The sequence below is a fragment of the Panicum hallii genome, chromosome 5 (assembly GCF_002211085.1).
Source record: "Panicum hallii strain FIL2 chromosome 5, PHallii_v3.1, whole genome shotgun sequence".
Classification (NCBI taxonomy): Eukaryota; Viridiplantae; Streptophyta; class Magnoliopsida; order Poales; family Poaceae; genus Panicum; species Panicum hallii.
The window spans coordinates 47,321,914-47,342,473 of NC_038046.1; the positions used below are offsets into that span (position 1 = coordinate 47,321,914).

A 20,560-nucleotide genomic window follows, 5' to 3' on the forward strand; every position below is an offset into this window, starting at 1 on the left:
GTTGACATTCCTCTCTTTTCTATTTCTTTTTTTTTTCCATCCTCGAGTGAAATACTTCCGTATTCTTATGTGAAGCTTTCAATGATAATCAATTTAGCTGGGGAACTCCACTGTATATTCTGTTAATCGAACGAACTGATATGGTCGCTGCCGATTGTAGGGGGTTATAACTACATAAACGTGAGATGATTGCAGAAAAAAATTTAGTTGCTTGTTAATAGTATCTTTGCAGCTTTGCGCGCCTCTTCCAGCTTTCAAGCAGCGGGTGTCGTTGAGACACTAATGCTACGCATATAACATTAACCATATTTTTATTGGACTCAAAACAGTCACTTAGAAGATGCATTTTTCTTGCGGCCGGTTGGTTCATTTGGTTTGTAGTGGCATCTGACCCAAGGGGCATAATCATGATCAATAAGAGCCGAAGCTTCATACTAGCCATAATATTCACTCTTTATTCCTCTGTCAGGTACATTATTTTCCCCACATCTGCAGTGACAATATGCAACCTTCATCTGTTGTGATCATCATGCTTCAATGGAAATGAAACAGATCAAATTCTTGAGTTCTTGCATTGGAGGAACAATCGTCAAGGCTGAGGGATCTTGCTGTTACGCTCCTTCGCAAATGCCGCGAAGCGTTCTAGACCTTTAAGAAGTAAGCCTTCCATGAATGGTTTCAGTGCCTGGTGAATGACGATTTGATTGATCAATCTAAGGATTTGCAACAGCTGGTGGAATAGGGAAACAAGCATAAGATGTGTTGATATGCCACTTACTGATCCAACCGGAGCCAAAATTTCAGGAATCTCATACGCCACAGTTAGCTGCAATCAATAATCAAAGAAATATATATTGTACTTTCTTATTAAGTTCACATACTTTTTTGCAAAAGAATTCACAGGAGTGAGTGCTCACTTGTACTCTACAAGACGATGGGGTTTTAGGGAAGAAGCGAACAGCGCCTCTGCAACAAGCAGATTTGGTTATGTTAGCATTCAAGTTTAACATGGATGATTTGCAAATTATTGTAGTGCGTAGTAACCAAAACAAGTGGGAAATATATTGTACAGAAAATAAGCATTAAGAGCACTAATATATGTGTGCAACAGCTGGATTTTTATTTTTCGAAGAGTTACCTGTTAGGAAGGCCTTCAAGAGATCGCCAATGGATCTTTTGGTTTTTAGTAGGCTGACACATAGAAGTGATGTCATTGATACTGAACATTAACAGCCAAACTTATAGCAGCTTGTCATATCTGGTACTCACCGTCATATTTCGAGCAAGCCAAGAGAATTCTACATTCCGACCAAATACCTCGTACTTCAGACTCCAGCGTGAAAGATCTGGTTTATCTTCAAGGACCTTTAAATAATCATTTGCATAACCATGAGTGCTGAAACTGAAAGAAAAGCAGCAAAATGCATGCAAAGCCAAGCTAGTGAAAAGGATATGTACACAAGAACGATATTAACATATATCAGTATTGTTTCAAATATAATGAACAACACTAACCTTGACAGATGAGATGAATGGCATCCACTGAGGAATGCTCTCACGTTCTGAGTAACACTGATAGGCAACGGAACATGGAACATCAACTTCAAGTTCAGTGCTGTTGCCAAGGCAATATTCAGTCAAAATTCATAATCTACCAAAGGTTGATGAACAGATTTATGTAAAAACTACTGCTGTCAAGCAGGTAAGTTGCGCAAGATTGTTATTGCACAGTGAACTTTCTAGTAGACATTTATACCAGTTTTCAAGTGCACTGGAAACCATGCCATGATTTTACTCTTCCGAAGGAGGAAAAATGTCTATATGGATTTTGTTCTTACCAAAACTCAAGATCATCCAATCAAGTAATCAGCAGGAACATATGAGGCACCTTATTTTTGGTTTCAAACCAAGTATGAGACAAGTTAGAATGACCATATTAGATGTAATCTAAAACTCTATATGTTTAAAAAATGGTGGTTAGACTTAACATGGCCACATCTAGAAGACTTTCCACTGAAAGTACACACATCAACATTTCTTGCATCAAGTCATAGCCGAAGTGAAAAACTTTGCCCCAACAAATAGTTTCTTCCTCAACAAGAGAGAGCTTTCTGAGTCAGACATACAGTTTGGATATGCAATAAGTGATAAATAGCATCCAGAACCTGGGGCCAGCAAAATCTAGCCCTATCCAATGCAAGCCAGCTTGTACTGGGCCTTATCCATCTTTGCTGCTTCCATGGAACACCGTGCATGGCTGCTAATTACCAATTTATTGAATACCGAGTTACATTTCCTAAAGTCCAGCTCCTCGTCAAGTAAACATTGAATTTTCGTGATACAAAGTCAGTAAGCAGAGTGAGCTCAACGGGAGAAGTAGAAAGAGGAAAGGGGAAGTAAGCTGTAATTATAGTATGATAGCCCCGGTGAATCAAGACTTGAGAACCCAGGGAAAAAAAGAAAATCATAGTTCCCCTCCTTGGGAACCAGAATGTTTCATGAATTCAATCCACAAGCCCAGTAACAGATACCACATAAAGTAAAGGTGAAGCGTCCCAAGAATTGACATAGGGATGCGAGGAATCAGGCAGATTCAGGAGGAGAGACACGTACACGCACTCCTGCCACTCCATGGCGACGGGAGAGAACAAGGCGGGCCTCGCCACAGCCCTTGCTCTCGCTCTCGCCCTGCTGCTGCTGCTGATGCCGCCCGCCTTCCCCTCCCATCTCCTCCTCATCCACCACCGGCTGCTGCCGATGCACAGCGTCTTGCTCTGTGATGGCCGCAGGGCCAGTGACGGCGAGGACGAGGCCACGGCCTCCAGGCTCGCCTTCCCGGCGGCCGAGTGGAAGTACAAGGCGGCCATGGCTGCTCCCTCCCTCTCGTGCGCGTGTGCCGTGTGCGTAGTTGAATGGCTGAGCGGCCACTGTCTCGCGGCGACCACAAGAATATTCAATGGGTTCCTAACACGGCACTTGGCGTCCTGGGGTAGGTAGCTCAGGCAGAGCTTTCAGGTTTCAGTAAACTGACGCGAGCAGCTTTGGCGTGCTAGCGAAAGCATGGGCATTCATATGATCACGGGCAGGCCGGCGGATGCACGCTGATGATTGCTCAACAGGTTGAATGAAACAAAATAATCAACAGGTTGGAATCATATCTATCATACATACATGTTTCAGAAAGAGAAATAACCATTTTTTTACCTCAAGTTTCTGAGCTCCTTGGTGCCGTTTCATCAGAGATTCCCAGTTTCTGAAAATGCTGCCAAACCCAGCTTCTCCAGTCATGAGTTCATCCACGATCAACGAATTGAAAATCAGAAAAAATGAAAAAGAAAGAAACAATAAAATCAATAGACTGAATGGTCCGGAAGGCATTGACAAATTGGTTTCTACCATTATCTCAAAAGAATGTCTACAACAAAGGCAGTGGAGAAAGATCTCCAAAGACGGTACATTCCAAGCCTATGCATCATCCTCACGCATATCAGTTTTCCGTTTAGCCATCATGGACAGCCGAGCATCCCGCTCGCGCTCAAACTCCCGGTAATCGGCTCGCTGCAAGAATGATTGCTTGGCGAGGTACTGGTTCGAGCTCTTCTTGTAGGCGTCAAGCTCCTCCTCCACGCCCCGGTTCTCTTCCTTGTACTCTCCCCAGTCTTTCTTCGTCTTGTCCAGGACGCTCAGCTTCTGCTTCTTCCGTATCTGCTCGAGGATGTTGTCGACAGCGGATGGGGCAGCACCAGCTGCCTTGGCCTTCTCAATTGCCTCCTTGGAATTAGCATCCACCAATTTCTTGATTTCAATGTCCTTGCCAGCAAAGTCCCTTACCTCAGTGATCTGTTGGATCATTCAAAAGCAGAGGATTACCACACAAACTAATCGTGCAAACTGTCAGAAGTTTTTCATCTACGTCCCTAATTGTGGAGCCAATGCAAATCCATGATTATGGGTATTCTTAGGTTTTAATACAGTTTTGGACTAAAAGAAGATTCAAATAAATGGACAAGAAATAGGATACATTATATGAACAAGATATAGCTACAGCCTAAACACAAGCCATGTGTCATTATATATTTCTTTATCAAGCAATTCTATTTTTAAACCCAGTAATAAAATAGAAAGGATGAGTGATGTTGATGGTTCCAATTTACCTCAACTTTCCCTCTTCCAGATGCCATAGCAGCAGCATTTTTGGCAGCTGCAAGGGCAGCTGCCGCAAGTTTTTTCGCATCCTCACTCGTTTCATGTTGTGCCTGTTGCTGCCCATTTGGGGGGCTTTGATTGGCAGTAGAAGTATTACTAGGCGAAAGGCCTAGAACAGTCATCCAATTCTACAGGATAAAGAAAATTCCGAAAGGTAAATACAAGTATAGAAAATCAAAACACCAGATAAGTCAATGCGCTTAGATTGATACAACAAACATTACTCACATTTGTTGGCTTATTTTTCTTTTCTTTTGTTGTATTACTGAGCCTGGTCATCGTAGGTGGGGGCATCTTATTAGGTAACCCACTGTTCATTTTCTTCCAAATATCTTCCACACGTGATTTTGTGCCTGTAGGAGAAAAGAAATGCTTGAGGCTATGTGTTTAATTTTAAAGAAGCAATCGTTAAAATAATAGTGACAGCATGTGCATAAGGATAAAACATGAAAGGCATGCTACACTGTGCTGTCTAAGACAAAAACTATAGAGCATGTAAAACACAAGTTCATTGATATATCACATAATGCCAACTTCTGAGTTAACAGGTGTCCTATACCACCTCATGTATGTCCTATACCACTTATGCTTAAGGAAGTGTTCCCTTGTATCCATGACCACTTATCAGTAGCAAAACAAAGATCCAGTATTGATGGTTTCAATAAATAGATTATAGATGCATCACTGGGGAAAAGAAGGGAAACTAATATGCATTAACCAAGAGTCTGGTGGCTACTAATTTATAATATCTAGTGAAAAGAACAGAATCGCCAAGAAGAATTACTATCAAACATGAATGAAAATTACAATTGCAGTATGACTATGTCCACAGCCCATATACACATCGCAATTTGAATCTTCTGACACAATTATCGAAATGGATAGTTTCTGATTCATTTGTGCAAAAATACATTACTCTAAAAAACAGTGGAGCAACTCAAGCATGGGGAAACAAGCCGTATACATACCAACATCATGAGACTCTTGATGTGAGCTACTGGCATTTGCAGAACTGGTAAGAGTTTCATCTGGAACCACACCTTTTGCCCCTGAACCAAAACACATAACGGAAAATTTTACGTTCACAGAGCCTCTAATAAAAACAATGAGGAACAACTTATCCCACTGTTACCAGAAAAACGGGTGGGGGTCTGACTAAGTTACCAGGCACTAGCTGCATTATAGTTGTTGTCGATTTTAATAAAACTGTACTTGTTTGTTGAATTTTTTCGCAAACATACACTTTAAATATCATGCATTCACACTCCTAAGTTTTGACTAAAAGATTAAAAAGGAGAAAGAAAAAAAAACTATATCCAACACATACAAAGAGCTACTCCAACACCCTCATCTCATTTTGATGAGTAACAGAAGTGTATTTTACAAAGGTCACAACATTCAAAATGCTTGGAAGTTGAAACTGATTCTATTAAAAGTTATCTGATCAAATCTTTTGAATAGTTTTCTTGCCCTATGTAGGGAGTTCTTTCTGTGAGTGAGATGTGTGGTTTCTTAGTCTCATGTCTACAATACTGTTTACTCCTCCATTTGTGGAAAAAAAAAGAAGGTACAATGAAGGTAATAGGACTAGTGCCAACTATCGGTGCATATATTATCCATTTATTACAGGGGAAGACATCAAAAACAGTGATCTCCTCTAAATAAAAATATCAACTTTGTGGAAGCCTTCAGTAACAAACAGGTTTCACAGGGCAGAACAAAAAATGGAACTACCTGTTCCAACAAAACCACACTTGCAAGATACTTCAAAGATCATACCAAAAGGATCAGGAACACTTTTGAGTTGAGCATTTCAAGCTGTTATCTCATCCTACTAAAGAGCCATTCATCAAAGTTAGTCCTCGCATTTGAAAAAGTAAAACTGCAGAGGTAGCCTATCCACAGTCCTCTATTTGTGCTTCAGTTCAAGAGTCAAAATCAGGATTACTTCAGAATTTTCACATGCATGGTAGGACAAAACTGTTGCTTTCAAAAACGGGTAAGAATCTAATGGCAAGGCTTATCCTATGAACAGTCTGCATTCCCTTATTCAGGATTTTTTAAATTGCAGACATATCCTATGAACAATCCTCTGTTTGCAGCAAAATCAGGATTACTTCAGAATTCCCGCATGCATGGTAGGACAAACTATTGCTTCCCTTAACTGTTCGGAATCTAATGGGAAGGCTGCGTGTAGACTAACTAATCCTAATGCGCCCACAACACCAAGAAAAATAACGAATGGACAGTAAAATCGTACACGACTAAAAAACCGCGCGCGGATTCATCTCACGAACTAGAAAGAGGAGGATCTCGACACCAACGCCGGAATTGGAGGCGCAAACCCGACAAAGAGCGCAGCATGTAACAGTAATCTCCCCTTCTTTTCTTACGAGGAAGTCCAATCCCATGTTAACCGAGGCGAGCATTCGAGCGCGCAGGATTTGTCTGGGGGCTTAGTACCTGAGCCGCCCACGTCGCCGGCGGAGCTAGTCGACGCCATCGCCGAATCAATCCCTCGCCTCCCCGGCGGTTGTTGGCTTCGGCTTCCTCGGCTCGGGCGGCGGAAGCGGAGGCGTCGCCGCAACGAGAGAGAGGGAGAGGGAGAGAAAGGAAGGAGACACGGAGAGAAAGCGAATTGGAGAAGAAAAGTACAAGGCCCAGCCCAACCGCCAAGGGGGCACACCGTTAGTAAAAGGTAAAAGCCCATGCGGCCCAACTCGGGCTCCACGTGGGCCCATATATCTGCCGTCCGATCCAAACCCTCCCGAATCCAACGCCGCAGGAAAACTGGCTCCAGCTATTAAAGCATCATCTCTCTCTCCCCACCAAAACCCTAGCCGACCACACCACTCCACCCCGCCGCCGCAGGCGAGAAGCAGCGCCTCCTCCTCCACCTCAGGTAAGGGCGGCCGCCGCCGGGAAGGGCGCGCCTGCCAAGATGCAGATCTTCGTGAAGACCCTGACGGGGAAGACCATCACGCTGGAGGTGGAGTCCTCGGACACCATCGACAACGTGAAGGCCAAGATCCAGGACAAGGAGGGCATCCCGCCGGACCAGCAGCGCCTCATCTTCGCCGGCAAGCAGCTCGAGGACGGCCGCACCCTCGCCGACTACAACATCCAGAAGGAGTCGACGCTGCACCTGGTGCTCCGCCTCCGCGGAGGAGCCAAGAAGCGCAAGAAGAAGACGTACACCAAGCCCAAGAAGATCAAGCACAAGCACAAGAAGGTGAAGCTCGCCGTGCTCCAGTTCTACAAGGTCGACGACGCCACCGGCAAGGTCACCCGCCTCCGCAAGGAGTGCCCCAACGCCGAGTGCGGCGCGGGGACCTTCATGGCCAACCACTTCGACCGCCACTACTGCGGTAAGTGCGGCCTCACCTACGTCTACAACCAGCAGGCGTAGGATGCTCCGCTGTTGTGATAGGGGGAAGAAAAATGGAAAGTCTTGCTAGATGATAAATCTTCTTTTTTGTCGCATGTTAAAGTAGTTTGTTGGAACAGAACACCTGCATCTCTTATGAGGATGCGTACTTTTGGTTTTGATGATATCATGTCGTTATGGATCCTACCAAGCACTGTTGAATTCAAATTATGTTTCTGTTAATCATATACTAGTGTGCTCAATGTTGATGTGATTTTGACCCCTGATTTTAGTACTTTGCGTATTGCAATGAGTAATTGAACTGATAACATGTCACTTTAGTTGTCTGTTATGGTATGCTCACTTTCTGTTATGCTAGCATACGAAATGTTGTAAGGTGAAGCCTTGATGGTGATAATCTACATGATCAGGTGGTGTGTTTCTTTTTCTTATTATCAGGTAGTTGACAATTAGTTCAGTGACGTTTCAGTTGCGGTTATTGGTTGTATTTTACAACCTGTGCCAAGTTTATGCACCAAATATTGGGTTGATAACACTGTTATACACTTTGCTATGGTGCAATTCATGTACCCTCTGCTCTAATTATAACACTATTCTCTAATGTTCTTTGTGGAAATTACTTCTTATCATTGAGTAGTTGGAAATTAGTTATGTGCTGGGCTGACGAAACTGTTATACACTTCATACTTAGTGGTGCTATCCCTTTACCTGCTGCTCTGATTATACCACTATTACCATATGTTCTTTGTCGGTTGGGAAGGAAATGAAAGAACGGAGTAAAATGCATTGCCTTTTTTTATTTAATCTACAGTCTTGAACTTGTATAATTGTGTTATTAGCAAGAATTTGGGTGGGTTAGCTCTTGTACAATTTCATTTGCATTTTCTTTTGCTGATGCTTTAAACATTTTGTAGTTTTCATTGTTGTGTATTAAGCCTGTTGAGCTTACTGATTGTTGATTGCACTGCTATTGCTTACACAGTAGCAGTAAGCAAGTATTGTTGTTTGATTTCTGATGAATTTCATAACATGATTGAATGTTGAAAATGTTGAAAATGTTGAAAATGCACTTATTGTTCATGGTTGCATTGATGATTTCTATTGAGCCTTCCTGGTTTGAAACTCCTGCTTGATTCATGTTGTCGTAATGGTAGTCTTCATGCTTATTGTTTCATCCTGAAGCTAGTTTGGTTATTGTGTATTTTGTTTGTTCCTGAGATGCGGTGTTTTGTTTGTGCATAGGGAAAGGCCTTTTGTGTACCTCCAATTTCTATTTTGCTTGCGCGACTATAAAGAGAGAGCTATCTATACATATTCTTTTTGATTATAGGTGTTCGAAACAGAAAATATCACTCTGATTGAAAAACCCCGGCTGAGAATGAAACTAATCACTCTGATTTCTTTAAAGATAAGAAACAGAAAAATATGTGATACCGGTTATGCGCTTCTTCTTGTGCACACTCGACTACGGCATGGCCGTGCTTGGCTTTGGCCACCTTATTTACGGTGGCGAACATACGCCTGGTTAGATATCGCGCGCGCCTCCCTTAGGCCTCTCCATCAAGGCCACCGCAGCTAGCTTATAGAATTCCAACTTATTATTTTGCTTACATGGAAGAAAGAGAAGATGAGGATAGAGAATGTAGTATCCCTTCTGCAAGCTAGCTCATAGGCGAACGAGCTCATAGCTCGGTGGTTGGGCTGCTGGATGCTGCGCGCACCGCCCTTATTCGAGCCTGGCTCAGCACGGCTTTCGCACCAGGGGTTGTACGTCTTTAATAATCTCTGCAGCCTCTGTCATGTGGTGTTACAAGCCTCTCTCACGTGGTGTCACAAAGGGAATGCGACGTGCCCATCGTATACGGTGTTAAGGACGGTTCCGGTGATCTCTCGTGACGCAGTCTTCTAATCCGTGTGTAGTTGTAGTTTTGGTTGTATATGCGAGGTGTGTAGTTTTGGTTGTGTATGTGTGGTGTGAGTGTGATGTGTGTAAGGTTATGGCGTAGTTTTGGTTGTGCATGTGAGGTGTGAGTGTGATGTGTGTAAGGTTATGGCGTGTGTGCGTACGTACATGAACATATATCTGTACCTAGATAAGAGGCGTAAAAAAAGTGTTTTCTCATAGAGAAAAAGTGGACAGACCACTTTATTAACGAGAGAGAAAGAGGTTATGGGACCCAAGATGCTTTGAACAATGTGCTATAAGATAAACTAATGGAGTGATAATCTTTTCGCTATCTCATACATAAGATGGACAACTTTAGGGGTAGTGCACTAGCTCAACCATTGAAGACGGCTTTATCAATACTTTTATAATTGATTTGTCGCGCTCTCGGTACATGCGCGGTCGAATTAATAACCTAAGACTGAACTGACGCGTACTGATGAGGGATAGCAAACAGCAGGTCTAATTGCACAAGTTAGGATTTACAGTTGCAAAGCACTTCTGCATGGAAAAGTGTATAGTGCTTTTTCCTATATTTAAATAGATGTATATATGAAATCAATTGCACCTACTATTTAGTTTTAATATTATGGTATGATAGGAGGGACATGTTCTTATAGTCAGATCAATAATACCGAATCATCAAAGCTATTGACCTAATAGGCAAAAAAAAAAAATCAGGCACAGACAATGCTAGTGTTGAATCAATTCAAGAGACTGGTGGTAGACTAAGTGTTAAAACTTTCATTTTCATTGTTTTTTGCTAAATTTTTATTTCATTTTTTTCATAAGCGTGTTTGGTATATATGAGATCTCTAAACTTTTGATTGATCCTTGTATTTGGTATATTTGTCATAGGATGTTTTATATATAATTGTGTCGATTCTAGCTCTAAAAGATTTTACAAGGATCAGTGTTTTGTCAAGCAAGTAGAGATCCACCTAGCCCACCCTTTAGATCCACCAAGAGTTTTATAAGGATCAGTGCTACATCGGGTCCCAACCCACCCTTTAGATCCACTGGTGTTTAGGATGCTCCATAATGTAATTAGCCACTTACTTTAAACTTTTTCTTAGCTTTCTAACCATCTTCTTACTCAGCGAGCCGATGAATACGAACCGTTACCGGGGAAGAAGTTCTCTGACCGAAGTACGTCGTCCTACCGTAAGTTGATGGCAACAAGAAACTCACCACAAACATAGGTATATCACGGTGCCATGCTCGGGATCCACAAGCCCAAATCTAGCAGTGTCATTGTGCCTTGTCCACAGGCTAGATGTCAACTAAGAAGTTATACACTAGGTGCCAACGCCAAGGCTACTCCTCCCCCTTATTGTCTATATCGAGAAGGCGCTACACACGGACCGTCGGTGGGTCTATAAGGCTGCCCAGTCGAAAGAAGTGGAGCATGCCATCACAAGGCATCACACATTGACTCTATCCTACTGGTTGTTCTAGGAATGGAGATGATGCGAGCTGCTGCGCACTCCGTAAACGGATCCACAAGGAGTCCTCGGATTTTTACTTGCCTTTTGCTTATACAATACAACTTCCTAAGAGAATGTTGTCGGGAATAAGATTTAAGAAGTATGCCAATGTGTAAAGAAGGTTGTTTTACGGCTAACATGCAATTAAACTTTTTGATAGGAAATGAGCGCAAAAACAAACTTGACATGTGCCTAATGTACAAATGATCTTTTTATTAACTAGTTATTAAATGTAACTTAAAAATAGTTTAGCAAATTTGAGGTTTTTGTAAAAGTTTCAATTTTTGTTATCTTCCATAGCTGTCTGACCGTGTTCAACGTAGAGGATTGCAACAGCTTTTTCAACATCTTCTTTCGATTTCTACGGCAAGATCTGATACTCCCACGCACTCTTGTTTTTTGCTATGGTGAAAATCATGCCTGCATTGTTTGAAGCGGATAATACCCGGCTGATATTCTTTAAGCGTGTTGAGAAATCAATGCTCCTAATCTTATCACCTACTTTTGTGAAATAGTACCAAAGTAGCGTGATATTACACCCACGCTACACCAATGATATATTCACTTATACACCAACATAGGAGACAAACTTTATACAAGAGAACTAAACTTTTTATTCACTGTAACTTGATACAACATAAAACTCTTATACTCTTCATGTGAATAATCTATCATGACACAACTACCTACACTATATGGCTATCTTATCATCTTCTGCTTGAAACCTCCTATACTATGGTATGTTAAGAGGGAGGGAGCACCTTGTAGGATCACTGGACCAGTAAAGAGGCCTAGAGGGGGGTGAATAGGCCTGCAAAAACTCAACTCCAAATTCTCGTTAGAGGAGAGTGCGGCACTGCCGTGCTGAGTGCGGCACTCCCGCGCTCAACAGAACACAAATTACAGAATTCAAAATCTGACGAACCAAAAGTAGATCGAGTTAATTTTTAGCTTTCTTGCAGGTGTCAGCAACACATATATGGAACTAAAATAGAGAACACCACAGTAGATAAATAGATCGGCCTCAAACTTAGAATAAGAAAGTATCTTAGCAATAAAGCAAATCAGCACGCGAGACAAAAATTTATCTCGAGGTTCGGCGTCGCCACAAAGGCTGGCCTAAGTCCACGTTGTTGAGGCTGCCACAAAAGGCTTGAGCTTCACCACAAAGGTCGGCCCTTCCTCGTTCTCAAGTCAAGAGAGTGAACTCTTGAGATGAGGGGTGATATTACTAGCTGCAAGAGAAGGTTACAGACCTCCCAAGGCTGCCACACGAAGGGGCAAGCACAAGGGCGACGCCTAGCCGGCTAGGAGCAAGCTCCAAGAGTGACAAACCCTAGAACCGCCGGCCAAACGTGAACCAAATGCTCTTTTGAGTGGGTTAATCAGTAGATCCGCTCTCCAATCGAAGTTTGCTGCTTTTTCTCTTAAGATTTGGTGGTTGGATGTGGAGATCCGCTTGAGAGGTGAGTTGGGAGCAATGGAGAAGAGAGAGAAGAGCACTGGTTCTGTCTTCTGCGAATATGAACGTTAGGAGAGCCCTGTTGCGTGGTCTGTTACCGTTGGGGAATTTATACCCCTCTGGTCCCCACGGTACATTAAGTGCAGCACTGCCGCACCCATCAAAACAACTTTGCTGGATGTGAAATTTTGCTGGCTATTTTGGTTGAGTATGAGGATGTGGTTTTCAGGATTTGAGCATTTGATTCAACAGTTGGACAATTATTCTTGGATCCCTCTTTATAGTACGGCTTTTCTTAAACTCAATATTCAAAATATAAAATAAATTAAGCCTTCATGAGTCAAGATAGCCATCATATAGATTTGGGGGATCCTCCACCTGTACATCATCCTCCTTTTTAAATTCCCTGCATATCATCTCGATGAATGTCATTAGTTCCCTAATTCCAAAACCCACAAAGAGCTTGATTGCACTTATAATCTCCTCCTTTTGGTGATTGATGACAACCCAATTAGAGCTTACAAATGGTATAAATTATAACTGAGAATTTTTCGAGAAATGGATGTAGAAGCCTCCCCCTAAATATATGAGTTGGATTATAATTCCAATTTTGACATAAAGGTCAAAGTTCATATATTTAGATGTGATTTGGGGCCTCCCCCTACATCCATGCCTGCTGTGGGGTGCTGAACACTGTGTCAAAATAACAATACGTGATGCATGTGACAGTTCAGAGCATAACAGGATCTGGCTGTTGCAATGGGGTGCAGCACTGCTGAACAAAAGTGCAGCACTGCCGCACTCATTTGCATCAGTCAGATCAACATGAAAATTTCACAGCAAGACATATATGAAAGATAATATCTCTAGCATAAATATGAAGTACGCTACAGCACACAAACCGATACAGATAGAGTCAAATAGGTAGCAATATTACACAAATAGAGTTTTGATCGACTCTCAAACTCACAACCTAATATCTACTCTCATCGGATCTGACATGAAGCGCAGCTGCAGCAGGGACACAGCGTCGAAAAAGGTTTAAAAAGGTTTGACCCCTCTAATTTTCTCCCCCTTTGGCATCAAGTACCAAAAAGAGAAGAGAAAGTAGAGGAATCACTCATCATCAGAAGAGATTACTGCACGTCCTCCATCACTGGAATGCTGTCCTGAGTCACTGCTCTGCTCTGTCCTAGAAAGGTCAGGCAACTCAAACTGAGGTGGGACAGGAGCAGGTGGAAATGGTGCAAGCCCTGCACGCACTCTGGTCTCTCTGACTGACTCTCTGAGCTCCATCCTGGTGTCGTAGGCTATCTGAGAAGCATAAGAGCAATGTCCAAAGATAGCTCTCATCCAGGCCTTGACTGTGCTACTCAGTCCTCTGCCACTGCTCCTAGAGCGAGACCTAGAGTGAGAACTCTCAGGAACGTCCTCATGACCTCTGGAGGTGCCACCAACTGTCTCTGTGGCTGCTGCATAAGACTGGGTCTTCTCAATATTATAGACGGTGTGGAAACCATCCTTAGGAAATATATAACCAGAAACCCTCTCAATCATGAACATAAGGTAGGGAGCATAGGGCAGACTCCTCCTAGCATCATCCATAGCATAAGCCAGCTGCACCCAAATAAACCTACCAACATTGAATTTCTCACCATCAGGAAAACGAGCAAGCAAGTTCCTCACATAGCCACAAATATCTGAAGTTGCTCCATCCTTAGGATCAATGGTGTTCCTCAGAAGGTTGTTCATGACATAATAGTAGCTTTTCAGACCACTCCTCTTGCCATCTGCCTGGCTGGGGTCTCTCCAACAGTGACTAATGTCACTAACCCTGAAAGGATTATCCTGGTGTATCCTAGAGTAAGTCCTGTGCTGCTCCCCAAAACCAAGAATCTAGCAGAAAGTGATAAAGCTAACACGGTAGTGTCTGCCATCAGTCATCCAATGGATCTCATCTGAATCCCTGTTCCAAAAGTATGTGGAATGAAACTGAGCAAGGATCTCCACATTCCAATTATACCTGAAACCCATGATGTTAGTCAAGTCATATCTCTCACAAGTGTTAATTGCAGCATTGAACTCGGGCTCATTTTTGTCTCTCATAGCTGCCCAGTCAATATAGTGCATCTTGCAAATCTTACCCTTCTTACTATCGAAGATGACAGAAGCATAGAAGTTGGAATGGAACCCATCCCAAAATCTATGGTCAACGACTAGACTCTTTGGATTTGTATAAGTATTGATCTCTCTAGCATCTGCCACTTTCTTGAATTTCCTGTAATAGCTTTCAAAACGGTGATTTGCTGCATTCTTTGGAGCTGTGAGGTTAAACTCCTCTATCCTCAAGACCATATATCCTATGTTGGCTTCTGCAAGGTGAAAAGGGGTGCCTTGATCACCTTCAGGAGGGATGGTGTACCCAATCTGCTGCTGCACATCCTCCTGGTGCATGTTCTGCCTGTGAGTTTCCCTGTCAATTGACTCTCGAGGGGCTGCACTGCTGCTGGATCCCCTCCCCCTGCCTCTGCGAGCAAGCTGCTTCCTAATTGGCTTCCTCTTGCCTCTCTGATCATCATCATGCTCCATCTTTCCTTTACCACAATCTCTGAATCAAAGTCTAAAAATATTATGATATTTGCTCACGAATTTGAGAGAATAACCATGGGAGATAAAGAAATTTGACTTTGTAAAGAGTAAATCCAATCTACTTGGTTGTCAACGACGTGGATGAAAGAGGGGTTAAGTGCTGTTTGAATCAACAAAGAACATTGATGTTCTATCTTGGGCAGCACTGCCGCCCTCCCCCTTTTTCTTCCAAATCATGGAAAACCAAATTGATTCGATTTAAACCACCAAAATCAATTCTAAATGCCCCACATTGCATCTAGAAACAGAAATCCGAGAGCAAAAATATCACATTGCAAAGATTTGGCACAAAAAGATTTGGTTAGGGTTTCACTTTGACTGCCCGCGTGGAATGGAGAGGGAAGGAGAGAAGGGGTCCGGCCAGGAACCCTAGCCCTTGGGTGCTGACGAGTAGGAGGCCACCTAGGGACGGCGCGGCAATGCTGGGGCAGGGCGCGGCGGCCGTCACTCCGTGCGTGCACGAGAGGAAAGGAGAGCGCACGGTCACGGGCGACGGGGAAAAGAGAGAGAGAAGAAGAGTTACCGCGGGGCCAGAGTGGATAGGGACGAATAAATAAGGGCCCCACAGAGCAGACGAGTCATGGGCGAATTTTACAGAAAACTGTAAGTGCGGCACTGCCGCACAAGGGAGCGGCACTGCCGCACCTGCCCAGAGTGACCAGTTTTAGCTACTATCTAGGTGACTCTTTTCATTTTAGATACGGACATATATTCTCCAAATTTCATGACCAGAAACAAATAATCAATACAAGCTATGGTCAGGATCTTTGGAGCTAGTTTTGCAATTAGTTTTGAAACCCAATATGATATTTTATTTTAAAATTCTTTTCCTACACATACTAGTTGATCAATCAGAAGGTGTGTAGGAATTCAAACCACGTTACGAGAATCAAGTATATTTAGCTCACTGCGCAAAGCACAAAACCTTGACTCATCAAGAGGCTTAGTGAAGATATCGGCTAGTTGCTCTTCGGTGCTCACATGGCGAATTTCGATATCTCCTTTAAGTTCATGGTCTCTCAAGAAGTGATGACGGATGTCAATGTGTTTGGTGCGAGAGTGTGCTACAGGATTGTTTGCAAGTTTGATAGCACTTTCATTGTCACACAAGAGTGGGATTTTTGAGTATTGACATTCGAAATCCTTTAAGGTTTGCCTCATCCAAAGTAGTTGAGCACAGCATGCACCGGCTGCAACATACTCGGCCTCGGCTGTGGAAAGGGCTACACAATTTTTCTTCTTAGAGCTCCAAGACACTAGGGACCGTCCAAGGAATTGACAAGTCCCCGAAGTGCTTTTTCTATCTACTTTGCAACCGGCGTAATCGGAATCCGAATACCCAAATAGATTGAACTTGGAGCCCTTGGGATACCACAAGCCAAGCTTAGGAGTGTGCACTAAATATCTCAAGATTCTCTTAACAGCCGTTAAATGGCACTCTTTCGGGTTAGCTTGAAATCTAGCACACATGCACACACTAAGCATAATATCGGGCCTAGATGCACAAAGATAAAATAGAGAGCCTATCTTGGAATGATATACCTTGGTCTCCACGGGTGCTCCTTCTTCATCAAGATCAAGATGTCCATTGCTTGGCATGGGAGTTTTGATTGGCTTTGCATTCACCATGTCAAACTTCTTTAACATATCTTGGGTGTACTTGGTTTGGCATATGAAAGTCCCTTCCTTCATTTGCTTGACTTGAAATCCAAGGAAGAACTTAAGTTCACCCATCATTGACATTTCAAATCTCTTTGTCATGGTCCTACTAAACTCTTCAACATAAATATGATTAGTACTACTAAATATTATGTCATCGACATATATTTGGCACACAAACAAATCATTGCCAACATTTGGTGTAAAGAGAGTAGAATCAGCTTTGCCTATTTCAAAGCCTTGTTTGAGTAAGAAATCCTTAAGTCATTCATACCATGCTTTTGGTGCTTGCTTAAGCCCATAGAGCGCTTTATGGAGCTTGAAGACGTGGTCGGGGAACTTGGGGTCTTCAAAACCCGGTGGCTGCCTCACATAGACCAATTCTTGAATTGGGCCATTTAGAAATGCACTTTTGACATCCATCTGGTATAACTTGAGATCATGATGAGCAGCAAAGGCTAAAAGTATCCGGATTGCTTCAAGCCTTGCCACCGGTGCATATGTCTCATCAAAGTCCAAGCCCTCAACTTGAGTGAAGCCTTGAGCCACCAATCTTGCCTTGTTCCTTGTCACCACACCATTCTCATCTTGCTTGTTGCGGAAGACCCACTTGATGCCGATAATGTTGGTCTTGGGTCTTTCCACCAAGCTCCACACTTGATTTCTCTAAAAGTTGTTGAGCTCTTCTTGCATTGCCAAGACCTAATCGGGATCCTTGAGAGCATCTTCAATCTTGGTTGGTTCCTTGGGTGACACAAAGGAGTAGTGTTGGTAGAAACTTGCCAAATGTGATCTTGTTGTCACTCCCCTTCGGATGCTTCCAATGATGTTGTCAATAGGGTGATCCCGTTGAATGGTTTGGCGGAGTTTAGAATGCTTAACACCTTCTTCTTCTTCTTCTTCTTCTTCTTCTTCTTCTTCTTCTTCACCTTCAGCTTCTTCTACTTCAAATATGGGATCAAGATTGACCCCCTGAATTGGTGGTGCAGAAGTTGGTGAAGCTGTTGCCGAGGTAGAGGGAGTGGCACTGCCGCTCCTAAGTGCGGCACTGCCGCTCTGCTGATTTCCAGCAGGAGTGTGCTGCACTTGGTCGTCGAGTACGTCAGCGGAATCTTGTGCAGCAACAGCTTGTGGATCCTTCTCATCTGTGGCCTGAACTTCTTGTGGCCTAATGAGGCCGATGGCCAATTGCTTGATTGCCTCACATGGTGGATCCTCCTTTCCTACAACACTTGAATCAACTTGCTCTACTTGAGAGCCGTTAGATTCATCAAATGTCACATCTATTGTGACTTCAACTCTACCCAAGGTTTTGTTGAAGACATGATAGGCATGCTCATTTGATCCATAACCAAGAAGAATGCCTTCATCAACTTTAGGTGCAAACTTAAAGGTTCAGGGCCTTTTGTTTAGAATGAAGCATTTGCACCCAAACACCCTAAAGTATGATACCTTTGGTTTGTTACCGGTGAGAAGTTCATATGAAGTCTTCTTAAGTTTCTTGTGTAAGTAGAGGCGGTTGATGGCATGACAAGCGGTGTTGACGGCTTCACACCAAAAGATTTCCGACGTCTTGTACTCATTAAGCATCGTCCTTGCCATGTCAATGAGTGTCCTATTCTTTCTCTCTACTACACCATTTTGTTGAGGGGTGTATGGGGTTGAAAACTCATGCTTGATGCCCTCATCATCAAGAAATTCTTCAACTTGGGTGTTTTTAAATTCGGTCCCATTGTCGCTTCTTACTTTCTTGATTGGGAGACCGAATTCCTTTTGTGCCCTTCTTGCAAATGTCTTCACCCTGTCTTGTACCTGGCACTTATCAAAGACAAACAATACCCAAGTGAAACGGGAATAATCATCAACAATAACTAATCTATATTTGTTACCCCCGATGCTAAGGTAGGCAACCGGTCCAAAGAGATCCATATGAATCAACTCCAAAGGTTGAGTGGTGGTCATGATGCTCTTTGGTGGGTGAGGTACACCTACTTGCTTTCCAGCTTGGCAAGCGCTACAAATTCTGTCTTTGTCAAAATCAACATTGGTTAGTCCAAGGATGTGGTTGTCCTTTTGTAGTTTGGCCAAGTTCCTCATCCCAACATGAGCTAGTCGGCGATGCCATAACCAACCCATGCTAGATTTTACCACTAAACAGGTCTCAAGCTTAGGCTTACTTTTGTTGAAATCAACTAAGTAGAGCTTGTTCTTGAGGCGACCTGTTAAGACAATAGAGGAATCCTCCCTACTAAAGACTTCCACACCCTTATCCGTAAAGAGACAATTGAAGTCTTTATCACAAAGTTGCAAAACTGACAACAAATTGTAACTACACGAATCAACATGTAAGACATCAGAAATTGAATGCTCAAGTGTAATAGCAATTTTACCAAGACCAATCACGTCCCCCTTTGAGTTATCACCAAAAATGATGTTCTCACCAGAATCTGTAGTCGGGGAATATGATGAGAACATACTCCTTTCTCCGGTCATATGATTTGTATATCCGCTGTCAAGCACCCAACTTGATCCATCGGAGGAGTATGCCTACAAAACAGATTTAGTTCCTTGATTTAGGTCCCCAAATATTCTTGGGGCCTTGCATATTAGTAACAAGAATCTTAGAAACCCAAATAGAGGTGTTAATATAAATATTTCTGTCTTTGCCAACATATTTGGTATACACCTCCCCCTTGCTGTTGTTCTTCAATACAAAGCATGAACTCAAGCTTTCTCTATGTGCACGAGCCTTCGGTTGATAAGAATATCTATTTGGGGTGGCCCAGATGGTATTCTTTGGCTTCTGGGGCTCATTCTTCACTTTGTAGACCTGCTTCTTGGGCTTATCATGAGCAGAGGAAGAGTAGGTGACCTTCCCCTTTCTTGGGGTTGCGGCACTGCCGCCCTTCACAGCGGCACTGCTACGCTTGGCAGGTTGTGCTGCTCGGGTTGGCTTTTGTGTCACACTCTGTGCAGGTCTATCTGTACCTACCTTCCCTTTGCTGATGAACTAAACACACTCAAAACCATTGATCACCTTGCGACCATTGGTTTTGTTACCCTTTTTATGACCAAGTCCATTTTTGATGTGAGGTAATCTTCCATCCTTGTATTTTGGCCTCTTTTGTTCATCTTTGCCACTTTTGTTCAGCATAGCATTGAGCCTAATAATCTCCTTTCTCATTGCCTCCATGTTTGCAAGGTTAGTGGAATAGACATTCAAATCAACATTATAACATTTTCCACAATCTTGACTAGTGGAGGGAGTAGAGGTGTCCTTTGCTTTAGAAGGATGTGAGGTGCTCTCCCAAAGAAGGTTATATTGCATCTCAAGGTCCTTGTGCTTTTCATCTAAGACACAATACTTGTCATTGAGTGCAATATTTGCCTTCTTTGTGAGAGCATGTTCTCTTTGCTCATTAGCCAAAGCTTTGCGCAAAGAGGACACCTCTCTTCTCTCTAATGCAAGAGCTTCCTTGCAAGTAATGTACAACTTTTCTTGTGCTAAGAGATCATCATCTCTAGTTGCCAGCTCAGCTTGTACACTCTCTAACTCCTCCAAAGTTTTAGTGATAAAGATTTTAGTTGAAGGGTCTAGTTTTCTAGTTATCTCATTTAGTTCCTCATCACTAGAGACATCATCTTCACTAGAGCTATCACTAAGTTCATTAGAGATATCACCAGGAGATGGTGAGGGAGGAGGTGTGGCTTTTAGTTATACCTTCTCACCCTTTGCCATAAGATAAATGTGAGAGAAGTGGTAG

General features: G+C 42.9%; 3 protein-coding genes across 3 annotated transcripts; 1 reads left to right on the top strand and 2 right to left on the bottom strand.

The window, feature by feature from the left end:
* Positions 1–402: 402 nt before the first annotated feature.
* LOC112892679 lies at positions 403–3,288 on the bottom strand. Its single transcript, XM_025959811.1, has 8 exons — positions 3,205–3,288; positions 2,614–2,984; positions 1,516–1,615; positions 1,270–1,365; positions 1,139–1,191; positions 918–966; positions 779–826; positions 403–685 (listed from the first exon to the last, which is right to left on the bottom strand). The coding sequence occupies exons 1-8, from the start codon at positions 3,286–3,288 to the stop codon at positions 590–592; spliced, it is 897 nt and encodes a 298-aa protein (XP_025815596.1). The 3' UTR covers positions 403–589.
* LOC112894118 (craniofacial development protein 1) lies at positions 3,256–6,829 on the bottom strand. Its single transcript, XM_025961729.1, has 5 exons — positions 6,670–6,829; positions 5,175–5,255; positions 4,435–4,559; positions 4,155–4,334; positions 3,256–3,840 (listed from the first exon to the last, which is right to left on the bottom strand). The coding sequence occupies exons 1-5, from the start codon at positions 6,707–6,709 to the stop codon at positions 3,466–3,468; spliced, it is 801 nt and encodes a 266-aa protein (XP_025817514.1). The 5' UTR covers positions 6,710–6,829; the 3' UTR covers positions 3,256–3,465.
* Positions 6,830–7,029: 200 nt separating this feature from the next.
* Positions 7,030–7,836, top strand: LOC112894119 (ubiquitin-40S ribosomal protein S27a-1). The gene has a single exon (XM_025961731.1). It carries the CDS (start codon positions 7,148–7,150, stop codon positions 7,613–7,615), a length of 468 nt encoding a protein of 155 aa, XP_025817516.1. The 5' UTR covers positions 7,030–7,147; the 3' UTR covers positions 7,616–7,836.
* The last annotated feature ends 12,724 nt before the right edge of the window (positions 7,837–20,560 follow it).

Excerpts from the sequence above, each read along its gene's own strand:
- LOC112894119 (XM_025961731.1), top strand. The coding sequence starts at position 7,148 with ATGCAGATCTTCGTGAAGACCCTGACGGGGAAGACCATCACGCTGGAG.
- LOC112894118 (XM_025961729.1), bottom strand. The coding sequence starts at position 6,709 with ATGGCGTCGACTAGCTCCGCCGGCGACGTGGGCGGCTCAG. Across the intron at positions 5,256-6,669 it reads CGGCGACGTGGGCGGCTCAG|GGGCAAAAGGTGTGGTTCCA; the intron begins GTACTAAGCCCC and ends GTTTTGGTTCAG. Across the intron at positions 3,841-4,154 it reads CTGGAAGAGGGAAAGTTGAG|ATCACTGAGGTAAGGGACTT; the intron begins GTAAATTGGAAC and ends ATGATCCAACAG.
- LOC112892679 (XM_025959811.1), bottom strand. The coding sequence starts at position 3,288 with ATGACTGGAGAAGCTGGGTTTGGCAGCATTTTCAGAAACTGGGAATCT. Across the intron at positions 1,366-1,515 it reads CATTCATCTCATCTGTCAAG|GTCCTTGAAGATAAACCAGA; the intron begins GTTAGTGTTGTT and ends GATTATTTAAAG. Across the intron at positions 686-778 it reads TTTTGGCTCCGGTTGGATCA|GCACTGAAACCATTCATGGA; the intron begins GTAAGTGGCATA and ends GTCATTCACCAG.